Source organism: Ammospiza caudacuta, chromosome 13, assembly GCF_027887145.1.
Source record: "Ammospiza caudacuta isolate bAmmCau1 chromosome 13, bAmmCau1.pri, whole genome shotgun sequence".
Taxonomy (NCBI): domain Eukaryota; kingdom Metazoa; phylum Chordata; class Aves; order Passeriformes; family Passerellidae; genus Ammospiza; species Ammospiza caudacuta.
In genome coordinates, this window is record NC_080605.1 from 11,089,704 (window position 1) to 11,106,795 (window position 17,092).

The following is a 17,092-nucleotide window of genomic DNA, read 5'->3' on the forward strand; positions in this document are numbered from 1 at the left end:
TAATATTTGCATCATGTAAATCCGTGCATTCTTTGAAGCCAAATGTACATCAACACTCCATTTTTCAGTGAGTCCTTTTTGAACATCAGAATTTTATTTGCATGTTATTAAAATATTAAAATTAATCAAACTGCCTCCGTTTTATCTCCTCTTTTTGTTGCTGTTGACTGTTTTTAAATGGTAAAAATGCTGTAAAGATAAATGTGTTGTGTTTGTTGCCAATAATAATGAAGTTAATCAGCATTGTGACAAACTGTCACTCTTTCCATAGTACATATATCATAATAGCATAAGCAATGGTTAACTCACCACTACAATCTTTAGTAATTGCTAGGTCCTATTTATGCTGAGAATAAATATATAGATATCTTTCTTGCATCGTGAGTACTATTTTCAATATAATAGTACATAAAGAATATGTTAAATATTTTTTCTTTCCCTTTTTTGTTTTCCACGTGTGTGTCTTCCTGTGAGTAATATGTGAGATACTTGCAGAAGCATTATGTGGTACCTAGCCAACTCCATACCCTGAGGGAGACATAGGAAAACCTTGACATAACCTATTTTTAACCATGCCTCTGGCAATTCTGCATTCAAGTTTATAGGTGAACATGTCAGGTAGTGCATAGAAAAAAGCCAAAGACACACAGTATTAATCATAATTCTGTCCAAGCCCATTTTATTTTTTCAACATTTGTGATTTAAAATCTCATGACATTTCTCAAGGTGAAATGCTTCTAGCAGGCTTTGCAACAGGGTAGGACTACATTTACCTAAATTAAATATTGCTTACAGTAAAGCCCTCTAATGCTTCACGAGATAAGCAATAAACTCAATGCAGTTAATATTAAAATTATTTAAGTTTGTATTCAGCCCAAGAAGCTTTAGTGATTAGCAGTACACCATTAATACAGCGTTTAAATAAGACTATCCCAGTATCGCTGGATAAGAACATTGTTCTGTAAGTGTGTACGAACATCATAATTATTTTACAACCCCATCTTTAGTTCTTTCAGATATAGTAAATTCAATTGACCATGAAATGAAATTTCATAGTCAAAATGCCTCCTTTACATTTTTTTATTGCTGCAATAAAGTTTTTATAGCTCCAAGGCAAGGTAATTCATGAAATGTCTAATTTAAGGATGAATTCTAATATTATTAATAAATATTTACCAGTTTATTAAAGTGCACATTTTCTACATAAAATATGATATAATGTTTTCATTTTTTTTATTTTTGAAATACAGATTAACTGCTGGAAAATTTGACTGCTGAAGAGAGCTATGTGAATTCAGGGGAAAGCTATGTAAGGACCCTCTGTTAATATTTTTAAACTTCCCAAAGCTACCTAGTATTTATGAGCAGAAGAGAAAAAGTCTACTGAGTAGAATACAATGGCAGGGGCCACTCCATCTCTCAGCATGAAACAAATCAAGCAGTTGTGGGGACTATCTGACAAACCTCCCTATGTGGCTCCTCCATACCAAATTACACAATTCTTTGTCAATTCTCTGCCACAGAACTGTAGCACACAAATTTCCCAGTCCATAGCTTTGAACTGGAAATCACCCTAAAAAATGCCACTGGAAAACTGGGGTAAGAATGCAGGAGCTTCTCTACATCTTTTCACTGACCTGTATGGAACAAATCTTAGCAATGCAGCCAGTGTAAACTGTGCCGTTCATTTCTACATTGCGCAGTCAAGGAAAAGGCAAAGATGTGAAGCCTCCCATTCAGCACCAGAAGAGCTGAGTGAAGGGAAACACAATCTAGAGGCCTCTTCTGGTTGGTACTGTTAAGCATTTACTCATGGAAGAATCACATTCAGTGAAAGGTTGCAAAATTAAAGGGCAAAACTGGGTCAGGTTACACACCACTGTATAGCATTGAGGGGATACTGGGACACACAACACCAATCCAGCCCACAACATTTTCTGACCAAGTTTCATTGCATTCAGTGCACACACACTCCATTTCTTTTGTTTTCAGGCACAACATTCTTAACTCTCAGGTTTTATTAATCTGAGCTTCCTTCACAAGTTACCCAACATGTACAGTGCAAAATGAGATCTAAAACAAATACCACATCCTTCAAGGCCTATTTTAGGCAGTGCCTGTTTTGGATCCACAGAATGACTGAATTCTGTATCTCCTAAATAATGAGCAGCTTGTGCTTCACTCTGCATTAGTGCTAGCTACTCTTCATGACCTCCAAAGAAATATTGAAATTTGCAATGAAGTCAGCAGCCTGTAGCATTACAGAGAAATATTTACTGCCTGTTGGTTTGTAAATCTTAAATTAATTTTCACTTGCCAGACTAATAAAAAAAGAAATCACAACATAACAACACAACCTTTATTACAGTCCAGCAGTAAATATGTATTTTCACTATGCCAAGTTCAGCAAAAGGTCCTATATAAAAGAGCTAATCAGAAAAAAATACAGTTGATGTAAAATATCTTTTCAAGCTAAACATTCACTCGCTCTTCAATATGCAACACAGAAACTAATTCTAATTGTAAGCACCGAGTTTAAAATGCTGAGCAGGATAAACTGGCTCACAGCTGTGTCTCATGGCTAGCAGTGTGGATGTCACTGCACAAAGCTCTCAGAAACCCACACTGGGAGATCCCCTGAGCCCACAGGGAAACACTGCAACACCATGGGAGCTGCCCCACGCACCTCCCTTGGAGACTGCAGCCCTACAGTGTGTATAGATTCTGGAGGAAACTCCACACAGCCCTGCTTTTGATTGTTCTAATTAACTCTGGAATTGGCCTCACAGTCCCCATCACTCAGCTCTTGCACACCCAGACCATGCCTTCCTGTTCTTGAGGGCTCAGACACAGCCCAGGAAGAGAAGACCACCCTGCCTCAGCCTCTATGGCCAGCAAGAGCACTGGACACCACAAAGTCTTTTATGGCCTTATATTTCTGAGTACTGTCAAGAAATACATCCCTGTCACTTCTATTACAAGTGTAAAAAAATTAATTCCCTTTTATAAAGACTTAACCCATGGAATATACAGGATGTAGGGAAACACATTTCCTGCTGCCATACTGTGTCTGGCTCTCCTTCTGAACTACTCTCAATACTGCACCCTCAAAATATCCTGAAGGATGTCAGATGTGGGTCCTACGCTTCAAATACAGGCAAGCTATTCATTCTAAATGTTGTAGTTCACCCTGGACAACACTATGGTCTTTCAATTCTTGATGCCGGTGCCAACTGTATAACACATTTTTGAACTTTAGGAGCACTTGGAGGCACATGATGCCAATGGATATGGGCTTCCAAGTCCATTCCAAAAATGAGAATTCTGTGTTTGTAAAGCCTGACCACTTCTTCACAAGAGATCTGTTCACAAACAGTATAGCATTGCACTGTATGTTAACAAACATGTTTATCTGGCTGAAAATACCAGTATTTAACCCTTAACCATTTGGCAACTGCCTTAGGGAGCAGAGCAATAGCCAATCATTGTTTGCTGTGTAACAACACACGTGCCATCGTTCATCCAGAACATGCCTATAACATGACACAGAACACTGGCAAAACCTTTGCCAGGCACCCAAGAAAGCACACAGATCTTCTGAGGGGTCAATGAAAACTGAGATGGCCCAGATCCACATGTGACAGACACCATCAGGCAATGGGAACACACAAAGAACCAGACCTACCATATGCAATCCATTGCTGTGAATGACGCCGTCCTGCTCCACGAGATTCCGGGATATTGTGATAGAGGGAAGATCCAAGCTCTGGGGGGGAAACTGAGGCGTAAATTCATTTCCTTGTGCAGGCAGCTGGTCACCCAGGCCCTGAAAGGGGAGCAGTATATCTGCCATGCCCAGTGAGGGGTCTGACTCGGGCGGGGGGGTAATGGGTGGGATTTCAAACTCCTCGTCCCCAAGGCTCGGCGTATGGAACGTCTGCTGGAAAAGGACAGGACAAGGCAAACAGTGTTAGGGCTCAGCAGTCACCTCCACACCTGAAGTCCAAATCTTAGTTTTTTTTCAAAAGCAAATTCTATAATAACCAATAAAATTTTTAAGTTTCATATGCTGAATAGGTCTGTGGATCATTCTGATTAAAGATTTAAGTCTCATTATCATATGGCTTAAGTGGAGTATCAGTATTAACAGTTTTTTAATGTGTACTTAATTAGCAACATCTGTCTGTTGTTAGTCCAAATATCAGCTACATTGGATTTGGCTGAATAACAAACTGCCCCTTTATTGATATGTTAGTAAAATAGCACAAACAGCTTACATTACTCTCACGCTTCATAAAACACTGACAATTTCGTAGCACATGCACAACAGGAATTCAGCACTGACCATTTCACATCTTTTGTTTGCTTTTATCCACTAACATGAAATATGACCATTCTTTATTTCTTTTCCATCCCCAAAATACAGTGAAGCCTTTTAAACACAGGTTGCAATTTGGAGGAGAGATGTATGAAAGGGTGAGGGTGATTACAGCAGCTTCCAGTGCTTTCTGAAGCAAGCCAGCTTTGTTTGAACAGTAGGTTTGTTATGAACTAAACACCTGTTAAGATGCCTTGAGCAAAACATTTACTGCCAGTTATCTTCAGGGTTTGTGCATGTTTGTACGTGTGCATGTGTCTGTCAAGGATAATCTTTATTCAGAGTCTGTATCTGGCTTCAACGTTGCTGACTTTTATTTGGGAAACAAATGAGCTACGCTTATTCAAATTTTTTGAGAGTTAAATGAACTTTCATGTATTATTTCAGGTCCACTGCTACTTAATAATAGAAATTCAGAGCTTGAAATTAGGCCATTTTAAATGTACCCAAATCAGGACTGCCTTGATCAAATTGGGCAGTTGGCAATCCTAAAATAGGCACTCTTGTCTTGTTCTGGACATGCAAGGCTGCTCTGGGATTTGTTTGTTTGCATTAGTTCAGGATTCAGGTTGGGGCGGAAGGGAGAATTGTTTTATGTATTAATTACATTGTTTCAAAGAGTGACTTAATGCCAGTTAATTTAAAAATGATAAGTTCAGTGAAAGATCTCATTAACTGCTGCAAATTGTCATCCTTCAAACTGTTAATGATGATATAAATTAATAACCGCTTGAGAGAGGATGGAAACTGAAACACAAGGAAAACCTTTGCTTGCATATAGAACCTGTCAGCTGTCATTATTGGTCTCACACCAGAAATGATGGGGTCCCAGATTGCTGCAGTCTGCAGCACCATCAGAGTCTGCTGAGACTCTGCCCATCTCCTCCAACTGCAAGGCTGTAACTCAATTCTGGATGGGAAGGCTGGGCCTGGATTAGGGAGATGTTTGACTTCCCCACTGCTACATTACAAAAGGTGTGAATTTTTCTTCTCAAGGACCCCGTGGTTCACAAACACAAAGGATGGATTGGCCAGGAGAAGTGGTTGGCTAATGAACATAACCCTATGGCTGCATTTGCAGTTATTTTGGCACTAATGTGGTCTAGTAACAGATGCAACTGTAATTTGTGACTCATTTGCTACCCCATTACTGCTTAATGAAATCTAACATATCACATTAACAATACGGATAAACACTCATTCTTGATATGTGGCATTTGGCTGTTTTCATTACCACTGTAATTAACACTTGAAATATTATTTCAATAAATATTTAAGGTGCTTTAAAATGAGTCGTAGTAATCATGACAGAGAGACAGAAAACATAAAGCAAATGTGTGGCTTCTAAGCCTGAATGTGCTCTAAGATTACACTCTTAAGGCATTATTTACAGAAATAAAATGGGATTCTAGCTCAGCAGTGCTCAGGCCCAAAATAATACTGAGAAAGCTACATTCATGTTAATGCAAAACCACTATAATTAAATACATTGTAATGCAGTAATTGCAAAGTAAGGTTCATGCTTTAATACGAACAGTAACACTTAATCATATTTTTATTCCTTGTTCAAGCAAAAGGGTTCAGTGAAATCAGTATTACTATGGTACATTTGAACCTCTCTTTACTTGACATATTTCTGAGATATTAGTTATTATAAGAACTGGATCTTTTTTCCCCGTCTAACAGAATAATTCCAGGACAGCTGCAGAAATATATAACACAGCCAGATAATAATATATTCTTTTACTTAGAAAGGTAGCATTCATCTTAATACTTATAGCTTAATACTTATAGCTACAAATGGGAGAGTAAATTGATGAATACCTTAACATTTTTAAATCTGAATTTAATTCTGAGTGTGTAATTTATCCAAATATGTATATATCTTTAAAAAAAAAACAAAACACAAAAACCAAACATAGACATAAGATTGAGAATAAAATAGATGTAATCTAAGAAGAAAGCAAGCCCCTTAGTGAAGTAGCCTTAAATCCAAATCACTGGGCTATTCAGTCTGTAAAAAGAGCCTGAATAGTATGCAATTTGGGACTGCAGAAAGGTGGTGTTATGACCAAAAGATGGTATAACATTTGTGAGATTTATCTTCCCAATCACAGTTTTTGAAGTTATTAACTTTTCAAATATTTATATCTTACACATATATTAAAAAAACAACCAAACAAAAAACCTGTGTGCATGGTTAAATGCCATCTGTACTGAAATGTTCAAAACATTTGTTCCTTTTGATAAAAATGCAAATCTGGAGAACTGTTGTATCAACATATAACAGCCAATGTCTGACACGGTGAATTATCACAGCTGGAATTAAATTGTCTCTGAACAGCTGCTGGCAGCAGAGCTTTCATCAATGTTTGATTCAAATGTAGGAAAGAAATTCTACAGAAAGAAACATCATGTTGTCATTACAGATGGGGTTTGTGTTCATTATCACAAATAACACTGGAGCTAGTGCCAAATAATATTCCCTTATCTAAGCGGTCTTGCTGGGTAAAAAAGAAATGGTGACCATTGTATAAATGATTCATAAAATCCTACCCTTAATTCTAACCTTCATATTTATTGTTACACCTTTCTGCTTATTTTCTCTCAGGCCACTGTTTTAGAAGTGCACAGGAATATCTGTGACGGAGCCCCACTTACAGCACAAAAATAAAAAATCGGGGCTGCCTGGTTTTCTACCTTTTCTTCATGTTGGAAGAGCATTTATGACATGCACCCTCTAAACACTTCTTGTTCTCCATATTGCTGAGCACATGCCAGACAGTGCAAGGAGTAAGAGCTTGGGTTTCAAGGATGAGCAAATGCAGTTTCTGTCTGGCCTTGGGGTCAGGATTAGTGTGTTGATGTTTTTTAACTGGTTATAAGGTGGCCCCACCCAGCAGATACATGGAGCCTGGAGTTCCCACACTTTCTCCTGTTTCCATTCTCAAAGGCAGTGATCAAATACAGCATCTCCACAACCCAGCCAGCCTCCACCAGCCCAGCCTCTGGGTTTTTCTGACCATGGATTTAAAAGATTCCTTGATGTAGCACATACATTTCAGGCAACAGGGCTGGCTTTGGTTTTCTGTCTCATATGAGTATTGAGAACCCAAATTAAACCATTTGTATCTATAAGAAAAATTAGAACATTAGCTAGTAATGACTATTACTAAGCTTGCTTTCAAAGTGTACACCTACTATGCTTTTTATTTGTTTCCTTCTGTTCATAATTTTTTTCCATACATAAAGCAGATTTGTTTCTATTGACATGCTATGTAAGTAACAGCCTTATGGACAGCTAAATTGACTAGTAATGGAGAGCTGTCAGGTTATTTTCTTTCTCATTAAAGTCTTTATTTTGTGCTCCATAAAACACACAGAAATTCAGCACTTCACTCTTCATCCATTCAAAGTCTGTTAAATTATCACCGCAAACAGCAGAATATGAGCATAGATAAAAAATAAAAACATCTACCTCATTTGCAGCAAGAAATGCATTATTTGCCTCTGCCATGTTCATGTAGTTGTTATTGTTTCCAAACTGAAAGAAAAATAAATATTTGGATTTAATGTATGCTATGATAAACTTTTCTTTACCCCATCACTGGCATAGAAAAGATTAGGGGAAGAAAACAAAAACAACAAAACCAAAACAACAAACAGATAAAAAGTATTTGCAGATGTTCTTTGAAATCAGAGCTCAATTGGATTCAACATCATCATCATCATCATCATCATCATCATTATTATTATTATTATTATACATACTCTGCATCCCCCAGTCTTTACAATGAAGATCTTCATGTGTATCTCTCCAATTTTTTTTGCCCATGCAGCAAAGCCAGCCCAGAGACCTAAAGGTGCCTTTGGAAATTAAGAATCTGTTAGGAAGAGGCCCCCAGGAAAGACATTTCTACTCTACTACATGCTTTTTGATGCACATTTTAACATTTCTGCCAGTGGTCCTGACCCAGAGGATGCTGCAGCCAGAAGTTTCTGCTGTATTCCTACTCCAAGCAGACCTGTCTCCAAAGAGCTGAAGGCCAGTAAGGGGAAGAATGAGAATTTGCAATGCTGTTCCTGAAGTCCCATTCTTTCCACAAAATTGAAAAGCCAAACAATCCCCCTTTGTTTATCTTTCACTCCAGTGGAACTGCCATTCTCCCAGTGAACATTAACTCCAGAACATTTTGCAAATCAGAGAAACTCAGGCAATGAGACCCCGAGATGTGCCCAGTGTCCCTTGCTCCCACTGAGGAGCAGCTCTCATTCCACATGCCAGTGATCACAAGGGATTTCCTTCAATGCCAGTCATCTCCTCCAAGTTCTCCAGTATGAACATTGGTTGAGGAAGATAGGTACTTCTATAGACTGAACACAGGAAAGAGAATTATCAGCATAATACCATGCCCTATGCCCTTGAACAGCACTTCCAAAGGCATGTAGGCTGGAAACCAGCCCTGCACATGTTCCCAGAGCAGGGAGGCATCCAGAGCCTTTGCTTCAAGGAACAGACACCAGGCATGTCAGGCACCTACAGTAAAACAGGGATTTCACATGTGCACCTTGCCCCTACCAGGCACAGAGCAAGGAAGAGTGATAAGGGAAGGAAAAGCCCCCCATGCTGTCCCTGCCACATCACTGGTGCTAAAGCCACGCTGAGAATTCATCCCCTAACTCCTATTTTCTACTTTAATAAAACAAATATTTTTAGGAAGGCTTTGTTTTATCTCATCCTGCCAGATCTTGGTGGATCTGCACCCCCTCCTCAGCCCCACAACAGCAAACACTCCCAAGAGCAGCACAAGCTCTGCAACCAGCACATGGGGATGGGTGACCACGCACTTGCACAGCTTGCTCTTTCCAAGCAAGAAGCTCTGGTGTGCTTTCAGAGCAGCTGAACCTGTCCTGAAAGGAAAACCACTTTGCTTCAGCTCAATTTGCTACAGCTGCACTCGGTGCCTGACTGCTTTTAGCAGTGAAATGTTTCAGACTCTCCAGTTTCTCACTGGAAGGACCAGTGATCCTTTCAAAAAAGGCTCTTTCCCTGAAAATTCAAACATTCACTTCTGGCAATAAGACAAAGTTAAAAGGAAATTTTGAAAAAAAGGAAAAAAGGAAAAAAAAAGAATCAGAGCCTTGTGTACCTGATGAATTGTCAGATTGACTAAACAGGACATCAACCAAATTAGAAGACACTCATAAGGAGGGAAGGAATACAAAATGAGATCCCTCATTCTCAAGGAACAAATTCCATTTGTGTACTTATCATTCTGAATCTTTCAACCTATAACACATGTTAAGCAACAGAGGCCTTAGCACAATATGTAGGCTGCCTCATAGCTATTAAAACTCTGTTATCCCCAGCTATGCAGATACTCAAATAATGTCATCCATTTTTTAAAAGCCCAGATGTCACCCATGTTTGGAGATTAAAAAATTCAAGTAAAATTGCACATTCAAATGACTGTTTTGGCACATAGGGATGTGTGTGTGGATTTGTTGCACAAAGACACTTCTTCAGCTCAACAGTGCGATCGACAGGATAGAATTTTTCATGTCACTTCGTGGCAAACTAAGAATGGTTTACATGAAAAACTCAAATGGCTCAAATAGAGCTGTTCTTTCTACAGTATAGAAAGAAAGAAAGAAAGAAAGAAAGAAAGAAAGAAAGAAAGAAAGAAAGAAAGAAAGAAAGAAAGAAAGAAAGAAAGAAAGAAAGAAAGAAAGAGAGAGAGAGAGAGAGAGAGAGAGAGAGAGAGAGAGAGAGAGAGAAAGAAAGAAAGAAAGAAAGAAAGAAAGAAAGAAAGAAAGAAAGAAAGAAAGAAAGAAAGAAAGAAAGAAAGAAAGAAAGAAAGAAAGAAAGAAAGAAAGAAAGAAAGAAAGAAAGAAAGAAAGAAAGAAAGAAAGAAAGAAAGAAAGAAGAAATCAAGTTTTCAAAGGATATCTAAGGGCAAAGGTACATTAGGCAAGCATTACTCTAACACTGGATGAATAAGTGGGGACAAACCCTGCCCTATTTTAATGGCCCTAGCATCAAAGGGCTCCAGTGCCTCAAAACAGAAATGTGGCTGATTTTTTCCTTGAAGAGTAAAATTCTACATTGTTTTGATGGACATATATGGCTCACAGCACAGCTACTGCTTTCTGATTGCCAGGGTGGTTTTCTTCTCTTTTGTTTTATTAAAGTAAAACAAAGGGGAGAGTGACAATTTAATTTTCCATTTTATTAAGACTATGGAAGCAAATGATGTAACAAAAAATGTCAAAGCTAAAAGTTACAGGTACATATCCTTCAAGTCATCCTGTTCTTAGGCCATAATATTTAAGATCCCATTGTGTATGACTCAGGCAATGATGTCAGAAACTGGAATATTTCACCCTTTGTTAGTATGGATCACAACTAATATTCTTCACATTTATTTTTTGTTTCTGAACTAGAAATCCATCGAAGGCACATAGCAATTATCAGTGAGTATTTCTAAGATTAAACTTCCATATTATCTAATGGTACCTATAACAACAAAAGAAAATAAAATGGTTATTATCTTAAGGACCTAAACAATTCAAAAAACAAATTAAGCTTAGAGTGAAATAAGAACTGGGTTAGAAATCCTCTTCTGAACAGTTAGTCTGCGAATGTAATTACTGAAGAAACTACAGCTAATCAGCTGTGAATTGTATCCATTAATTAGTATTTGCCCTGGAGAAATAAGAAAAATCAGTAACAATGTTAACACTGCAATGCACTGATGAGTACTGAAACACAGGGCCCTCAGCATTTAGTCAAGCAGGTGGCTCCAATGGTCCAAGTAATTTAAAAAGCTCTCACCTGAAGTGCAGAGCTGGAATTACAAAGCACTTCTTGCATATCTTTGTATCTATATAAGGCTATAATTAATGGCTTTTAATTTAGAAACACTTTGTGATCAGCTGGGAACAGTTATAAATCATTTTAAATAGAACAACGGGTTTTTGCCTATTTTAGTAAAATATTTTTTTGTGGAAAGACTCTTGTTGCCGACAATATTTTTCTCTGTTTATTTTCTTAAGGATCCCTTGCTCGGACCCCTCATGAACAGCTCAGAGCATTGCTATGGTTGCCAGCAGGGATCCAAATTAAAGGGGAGACCCAGCAATTTGGGCAGCCCAGGCAGACTCCAGAGGCTCCCACCTGTTGGGTGTCCCTGGGACAGAAAAACAATAAAATGCACACCTAGTCCAGCTGCCTCTGTTTTGGGATGGAGTTGGGATGCCTTGCAAAGAACTTTGCCAGAGCAATTAGCAAGGTTCTGGTTAAACTTTTTCATCTAAAGAACTCAGAGCTCCCTTGCTCTGTAACTAGGAAAGAGCAAAATGTCTCCAGTTTCCTTTGGCAATACACCCTGTTGCATTACCATGTTTTCATTTGATTTCAGTTCAAACTCTCTCTTCAGTTTTGATGAACACATTAAGTGGGACTACCCAGCTGACTGCCACCACCAACCCATGGAAACCACAGGCATCTGCCCATTTCAGGAAATGAGCTGCACACAAACAAAGCCTCTTCTGAACTTGCTGTGAATCACAGCTTCCATGCTTCATGCAAATCACTGCATTAAAACTACCACAGTTCAGTCCCCTGCTCTTGTGTTTTGGAAGGGCACCTGAATCCTGGCACTGCTGAAATCCCTCTGGACAGACAGGAGGACTGGAATGAGACTGGATGCTTGGTTTGCTAACACTTTGTATATAGCACATCCAGAAAACTCATTCATTCCGAAAGATCTGGTTGAAGCTCTTCTCTTCTCTTTGCCAGACCTGAAGCCAAACACCTGGTCTTACTCAGCTCCTCTAGCAAGGCTGTGTGTTTGTAATGCAAGGGGGAAATTCACACCTCTCCCTCCTCACCACATGCCCTAATGAAGCCCAAATCAACTCCTGCCCAGCACTGGGATATAAAACCTGCATCACTGCCACTCTTCTACCAAGTGTGTGTTCTTACACCAAACCTCTGGGGCCAAATGTTGGGCTGTTTGTTTGTAATCAAGGGATAAGGCACTTGGAACTGGCACAGCACAGTGCAATTTGGGTTTTCAAACCACCCTTTGTACTCACCAGAGCTTAAAAATTGGTTGGTTATGAAACTGAGACTAATGAGTAGTTGTTTTAAGGCAGAATTCTGATATGATGAATGCCACAGAAAACCCTTGGCAGCTTGGGATAAAAATCAGTGATTAAACGTCCCTTGAGTCTAACTGAATTCCAACTAAAAAAAGTCTTCAGAAAGTCTCAAATGTTGAACTGTGGCCACTTTCTGGGCTCTTTGGCAACTGTGATTGACTCATCATAGCAAGAGATAAAACAGATAAAAGAGAACTTCACACCACAAAACTATAATAATTTTAAAAAAGCTTCAAGATTAAAGCAAATAGTATTTGAAGATGTTAGTATTATGGACACAGAATAACGCTGTGAATTTATAAAAGTTAATCAGAATTTTGCTACTGATTTTCATGGAGAAATCATTTTACTTACAATGTTCAGTCATTAGTATTCTTTACAACCTGTTTTTAAATCGACTGATTTGTGGTGCAATTCTAATCTGAAAAATGTTAGAACTCACATCCAACTATTCATTTGCTCAAGTCAAATACAGAAATGCATAAGCTATGTAAAACTGCATATAAAGGAGCACAGACTTTTATCTGAGCATCTCAACAGAACAAAACTGAGTGTTTAAAAAATAATATTTTTACACTCAAAAATAAAATTTAATTCATCAGGCAATTTTGTTAAATATGCCAAATAATTATTTTTACAATACTGATGTTTAATAGTGCAACCTCAAGGAAGAACCACCATTGGAAAGATTATTATTCCAGCACAATGATAACAACAAAACCATGAAATGTGAATAAATGTCCCAAATGAAAAACTTAAAGAGCAGGAATGAAACACATTTCATCACCTAGTCATAGCTAATCCGTCAACTTAAATTTTGCTTAAAAGGAATGACTGCAATTCTATACTCAAAGAAAGAATACATATCATATATCTGAGAATAAATAAAAAAATGTAAAGTTATGACAGAATCCACTCCCTGCCGCCTTTTCTTTTTTTAAGAAAACCTATTTCCAACCTTTACTGGAAAATAGAATTTGGACTTAATTATCATGACACTAGCCATCCCTTCATAATTATGAATTAATATCTAGTCAAAATACACATTTAAAGTTTGTCAGGATAGTATTTCTAGTCAAAATTCTCACTGTCTGTAGAACAAGCTCTAAACCAGTTCTGTCACAACACTACATGTCCTCTTGTGCATGTATTTCGGCAGTTACACATCCAAATTCTGTTATTTCTGATGCCAATTTACTGCTTATGGAAAATGGCATCCTCAAATGATCACACAGTATTTCTGCAGTAAAATTAGAACCCATATTTTTTAAAAGATAGCTATTACTAAAATAATTCTTTTATGGTGTGAGCATACTTGTGGTTTTCAAAGAGCAACTAGGACAAATATATATTATGGCAAGAATCTCAGTTTTATCTTCATATTTGGTAAATTAATTCCTCTGAGGTTACACTACCCTTATGAGTAAAATGAAAGATAACAATCCCAAAAGATGTAATTACAGACCAAAACTAAATTACTTTGCAGGTCTAAGTACTGTATCTTAATAATTTCACCGGAGAACATCTTCACTGCATTTGGGCAGATTTGATTTTGCTGCCTGACCAATAATTACAGCTCTGGCAAATACAATGTCTGATAAGGACATCAATTAAGAATGAGCATTGTGTTATTTAAAAAAAAAAAATTCATCATGTTCACAGCCTGTCTGATTGAATGAAATGCCAAATTAAATTAATGGAGATTGCTAAGTCTAGCTGGCTGGTGGGGAACCATGCAGAAAGTGGGACAGCATAGACAATAAACTGTCTGTAATTAAAAGATGAGAAGCTGGACTAATGCTACTTCAGCCTGATTATTCCAAACAAAACAATATACACTAAAATTATTCTGGCAGAAGTAGAAGGAGTGGGAGGAGGGCTGGGACAGGAGACTTTTTCTTTTAAATGGTATTAACTATCACCATCTACAAACAGCAGTGTCCTCACCAGATGTATTAAATTAAATACTGAGGATGTTCTCATCAGAAAACACAATTTATATTCTCAATGAACATAAAAAAAACATACAAGAATTCTCCAATCCTTTCTGTTCTAGATGGATATCCAGCTAATCTCTGTAGAGGATTTACTCCTAAGTTATTATGTGTTCATAGGAGGAGTTCTTTTCAGCAAGTAATTCATAGAAGTTTCAATACTTCAGAAGCAGTAGATGGTATCCATATTATTTTATAAAATACAAGTATTCTATTCTGATTTGCTGCTAGAAAAAATGAGGCAGAATGTTGAGAGGTGCCACACCAGCAACGTTGTTAGGTATTCATATCATTGTAAGTGAATGAAGCATTGTTTTAACCCTTGCAAATGAAGAAGAGATTTTATCTCAGAATGAATGCAAAATGGTAGCCTTGATTTTGACACTGCCCACAGAAATTTTGGGACTCACTCCTCTGGCAGGATGCCAATGGTTCACCACAGCCAACAGGCAGCTCTAGGAGGGTATGGGTTGAGTCCCTGAGCATGAAGGAGATGGAGAGTTGGACCAGATGCAGGCAGAAGACATTTGGGTCAGCCTCTGAGCACAAAAGGTATCCCAGCTTATCTGAGAGAAAACTGCTCTGTGTGTGTACACACAAGGGTAGGGACAGTGCTTCTGTCAGCAAGAGACACCATTTTGGAACACTTTTGTGAAATACTGGTCCATCAGGTAACATGTACTATAGATGCCAAGTTTATACTTGGGACTTTCTGTTCGTAATTTCAGAATAAATTTAAGATTAGTTATTTTTATAGAATATTACAGTAGCAATCTGCTTTCTGAGACAGATTACAGTGTTTTCTTATTTTCAGCAGTTCGTGTCTTCTGGAAGAGGGATAATTTCCTGCTAGATTCTGCCTAGAAGTCAGCTAGAGCATGTTTTCATGGACTTGTGAAGAGCCACCCAGGAAGTGCCATCCTTGGTGACTCTGGCCACCAGAACTGCACAGCAGTTATTTCTCTCCATTTCTTCCCCATCAGGATTCTCTATCACACCATATCAGGACCTTGCAATGACCTGGAGGGAATGCAGGCCCTGTAGAGAACCCCAGGAGTTCCTGTAGGGGATTTCATGCCAGAAAGCTGCACTTGCTTACAACCACATCACTGATGATCAACAAGCCAACAGACAGGAGCACAAAAGTTTAAAGTATGAAGTACCCATCTTTGCTGTCACATTCTCAATCCTGAATTTTAGGCAAATGAATAATCTCACTAGTGGTTCATTAATTATATAATCTGTTCACAAATATGTGTAGAATCGTACATGTGATGGTCTTTTGATATTTAAAATCTTTAAGCTTTTAATTCAGGGGAACATTTAGATTCCAATTTTTGAGTCTCAAACATCTGCCACACTAATTATTATATATATTCTTATATAAGTGAGGCTATGCCTGCATATATATGTACACATATACATTCTCTAACTCTGCTTAGAGCCAAAAAAATTCTCAGTGGGATAAAATACTTGAGTAAGATCCCAAAGAAAAACAGACATATATATATATATTTTTATATATAGTCTCAATATCCATCAGACACATTGTTTGCAGATAGTACAGATTTAAAATTTTTGGAAAGCAATTAGAATGGAAACACTTGATGTTACTTTAAAAGCTTTCAGCCAGCAAATAAAAACTTTGACAACAACAATAAAAAGCACTGACTTAATCTCTGTGATTCCAGCCAAATGCTTTAATATGAACTCCTTCAGTGAATTCCACAGCCAAAAGCTGTAACTGAATAATATTTTGCAAAGTGTGATACTGAACGAGTCTTAGGAACAGTAGAGAAAGGAATATTTAATGGTCTCCTGTTAGACATTTTCAGATCTCTTAAGGACACATTCTATAAATGTTTTTATATGCAAGAAGTAACTTTGTATGAATATGCAGAGTATTATTCTGCTGACTGACAGTCAAGGCAATTCAATATATGCCAGACTTTTAATGCTACTTCTTCCATATTTCAATGGATGCATATTTAAAAATGGTTTAAAGACCAGTCCTGGTCCTAATATTTATATAAGATTAAGGTGTTATAAAATTAAGTCTGGATCTTGATAGTGTTCTCCAAGACAAACATACCAAAAATTTTGCTGTTGCATGTTCAAAGAGTTTCAATTTCCTATTTTGACTCTTTGTAGACAAAAATGTCTGCCCACAGTCTGTGCAGCTGTGCATTCAAAGGTAATAAAATGGACACTCAAACATAGATTCTGGGTATACCTCTGTGTCTTCCTACATATGCTAAGACTACTTCTCCTCTGTACAAGGATAATAGAAATATCAAACTGAGACCTGCCCACTGGGTTTCACATTAAAAAGACCTTACAAGATCTACAGATGTTACTCCCCATAGTTCTGAAGTACATTCCCTATTATCACACCCTGTTGTTGCCTGAAGCTTGAAACACAGAAAGATACCAGATGTTAAGATAGTCAGTTATAAAGCCAAGGAGAGGCCACTGTAGTTTAAGTCTTTGTTTAAAAATATATGAATATTTAAAGAATTTAAAGAATGTGTTTTCTTGCTTTACTTTCTAACCT

General features: G+C 37.7%; 1 protein-coding gene across 2 annotated transcripts in view; it reads right to left on the reverse strand.

Annotated features, from left to right (window-relative positions):
- The window catches only part of TOX3 (TOX high mobility group box family member 3), a 72,834-nt gene that overhangs the window by 16,061 nt on the left and 39,681 nt on the right, over window positions 1–17,092 (reverse strand). Inside the window, exons 2-3 of one of the 2 annotated variants that reach the window (XM_058813749.1) lie at window positions 7,857–7,922; window positions 3,686–3,937 (exon numbers count right to left, since the gene is read on the reverse strand). In XM_058813749.1, coding sequence (XP_058669732.1) covers window positions 3,686–3,937; window positions 7,857–7,922 — 318 coding nt within the window. Of the gene's footprint in view, window positions 1–3,685; window positions 3,941–7,856; window positions 7,923–17,092 lie in introns of both variants that reach the window. The other variant, XM_058813748.1, reaches the window with a different exon arrangement.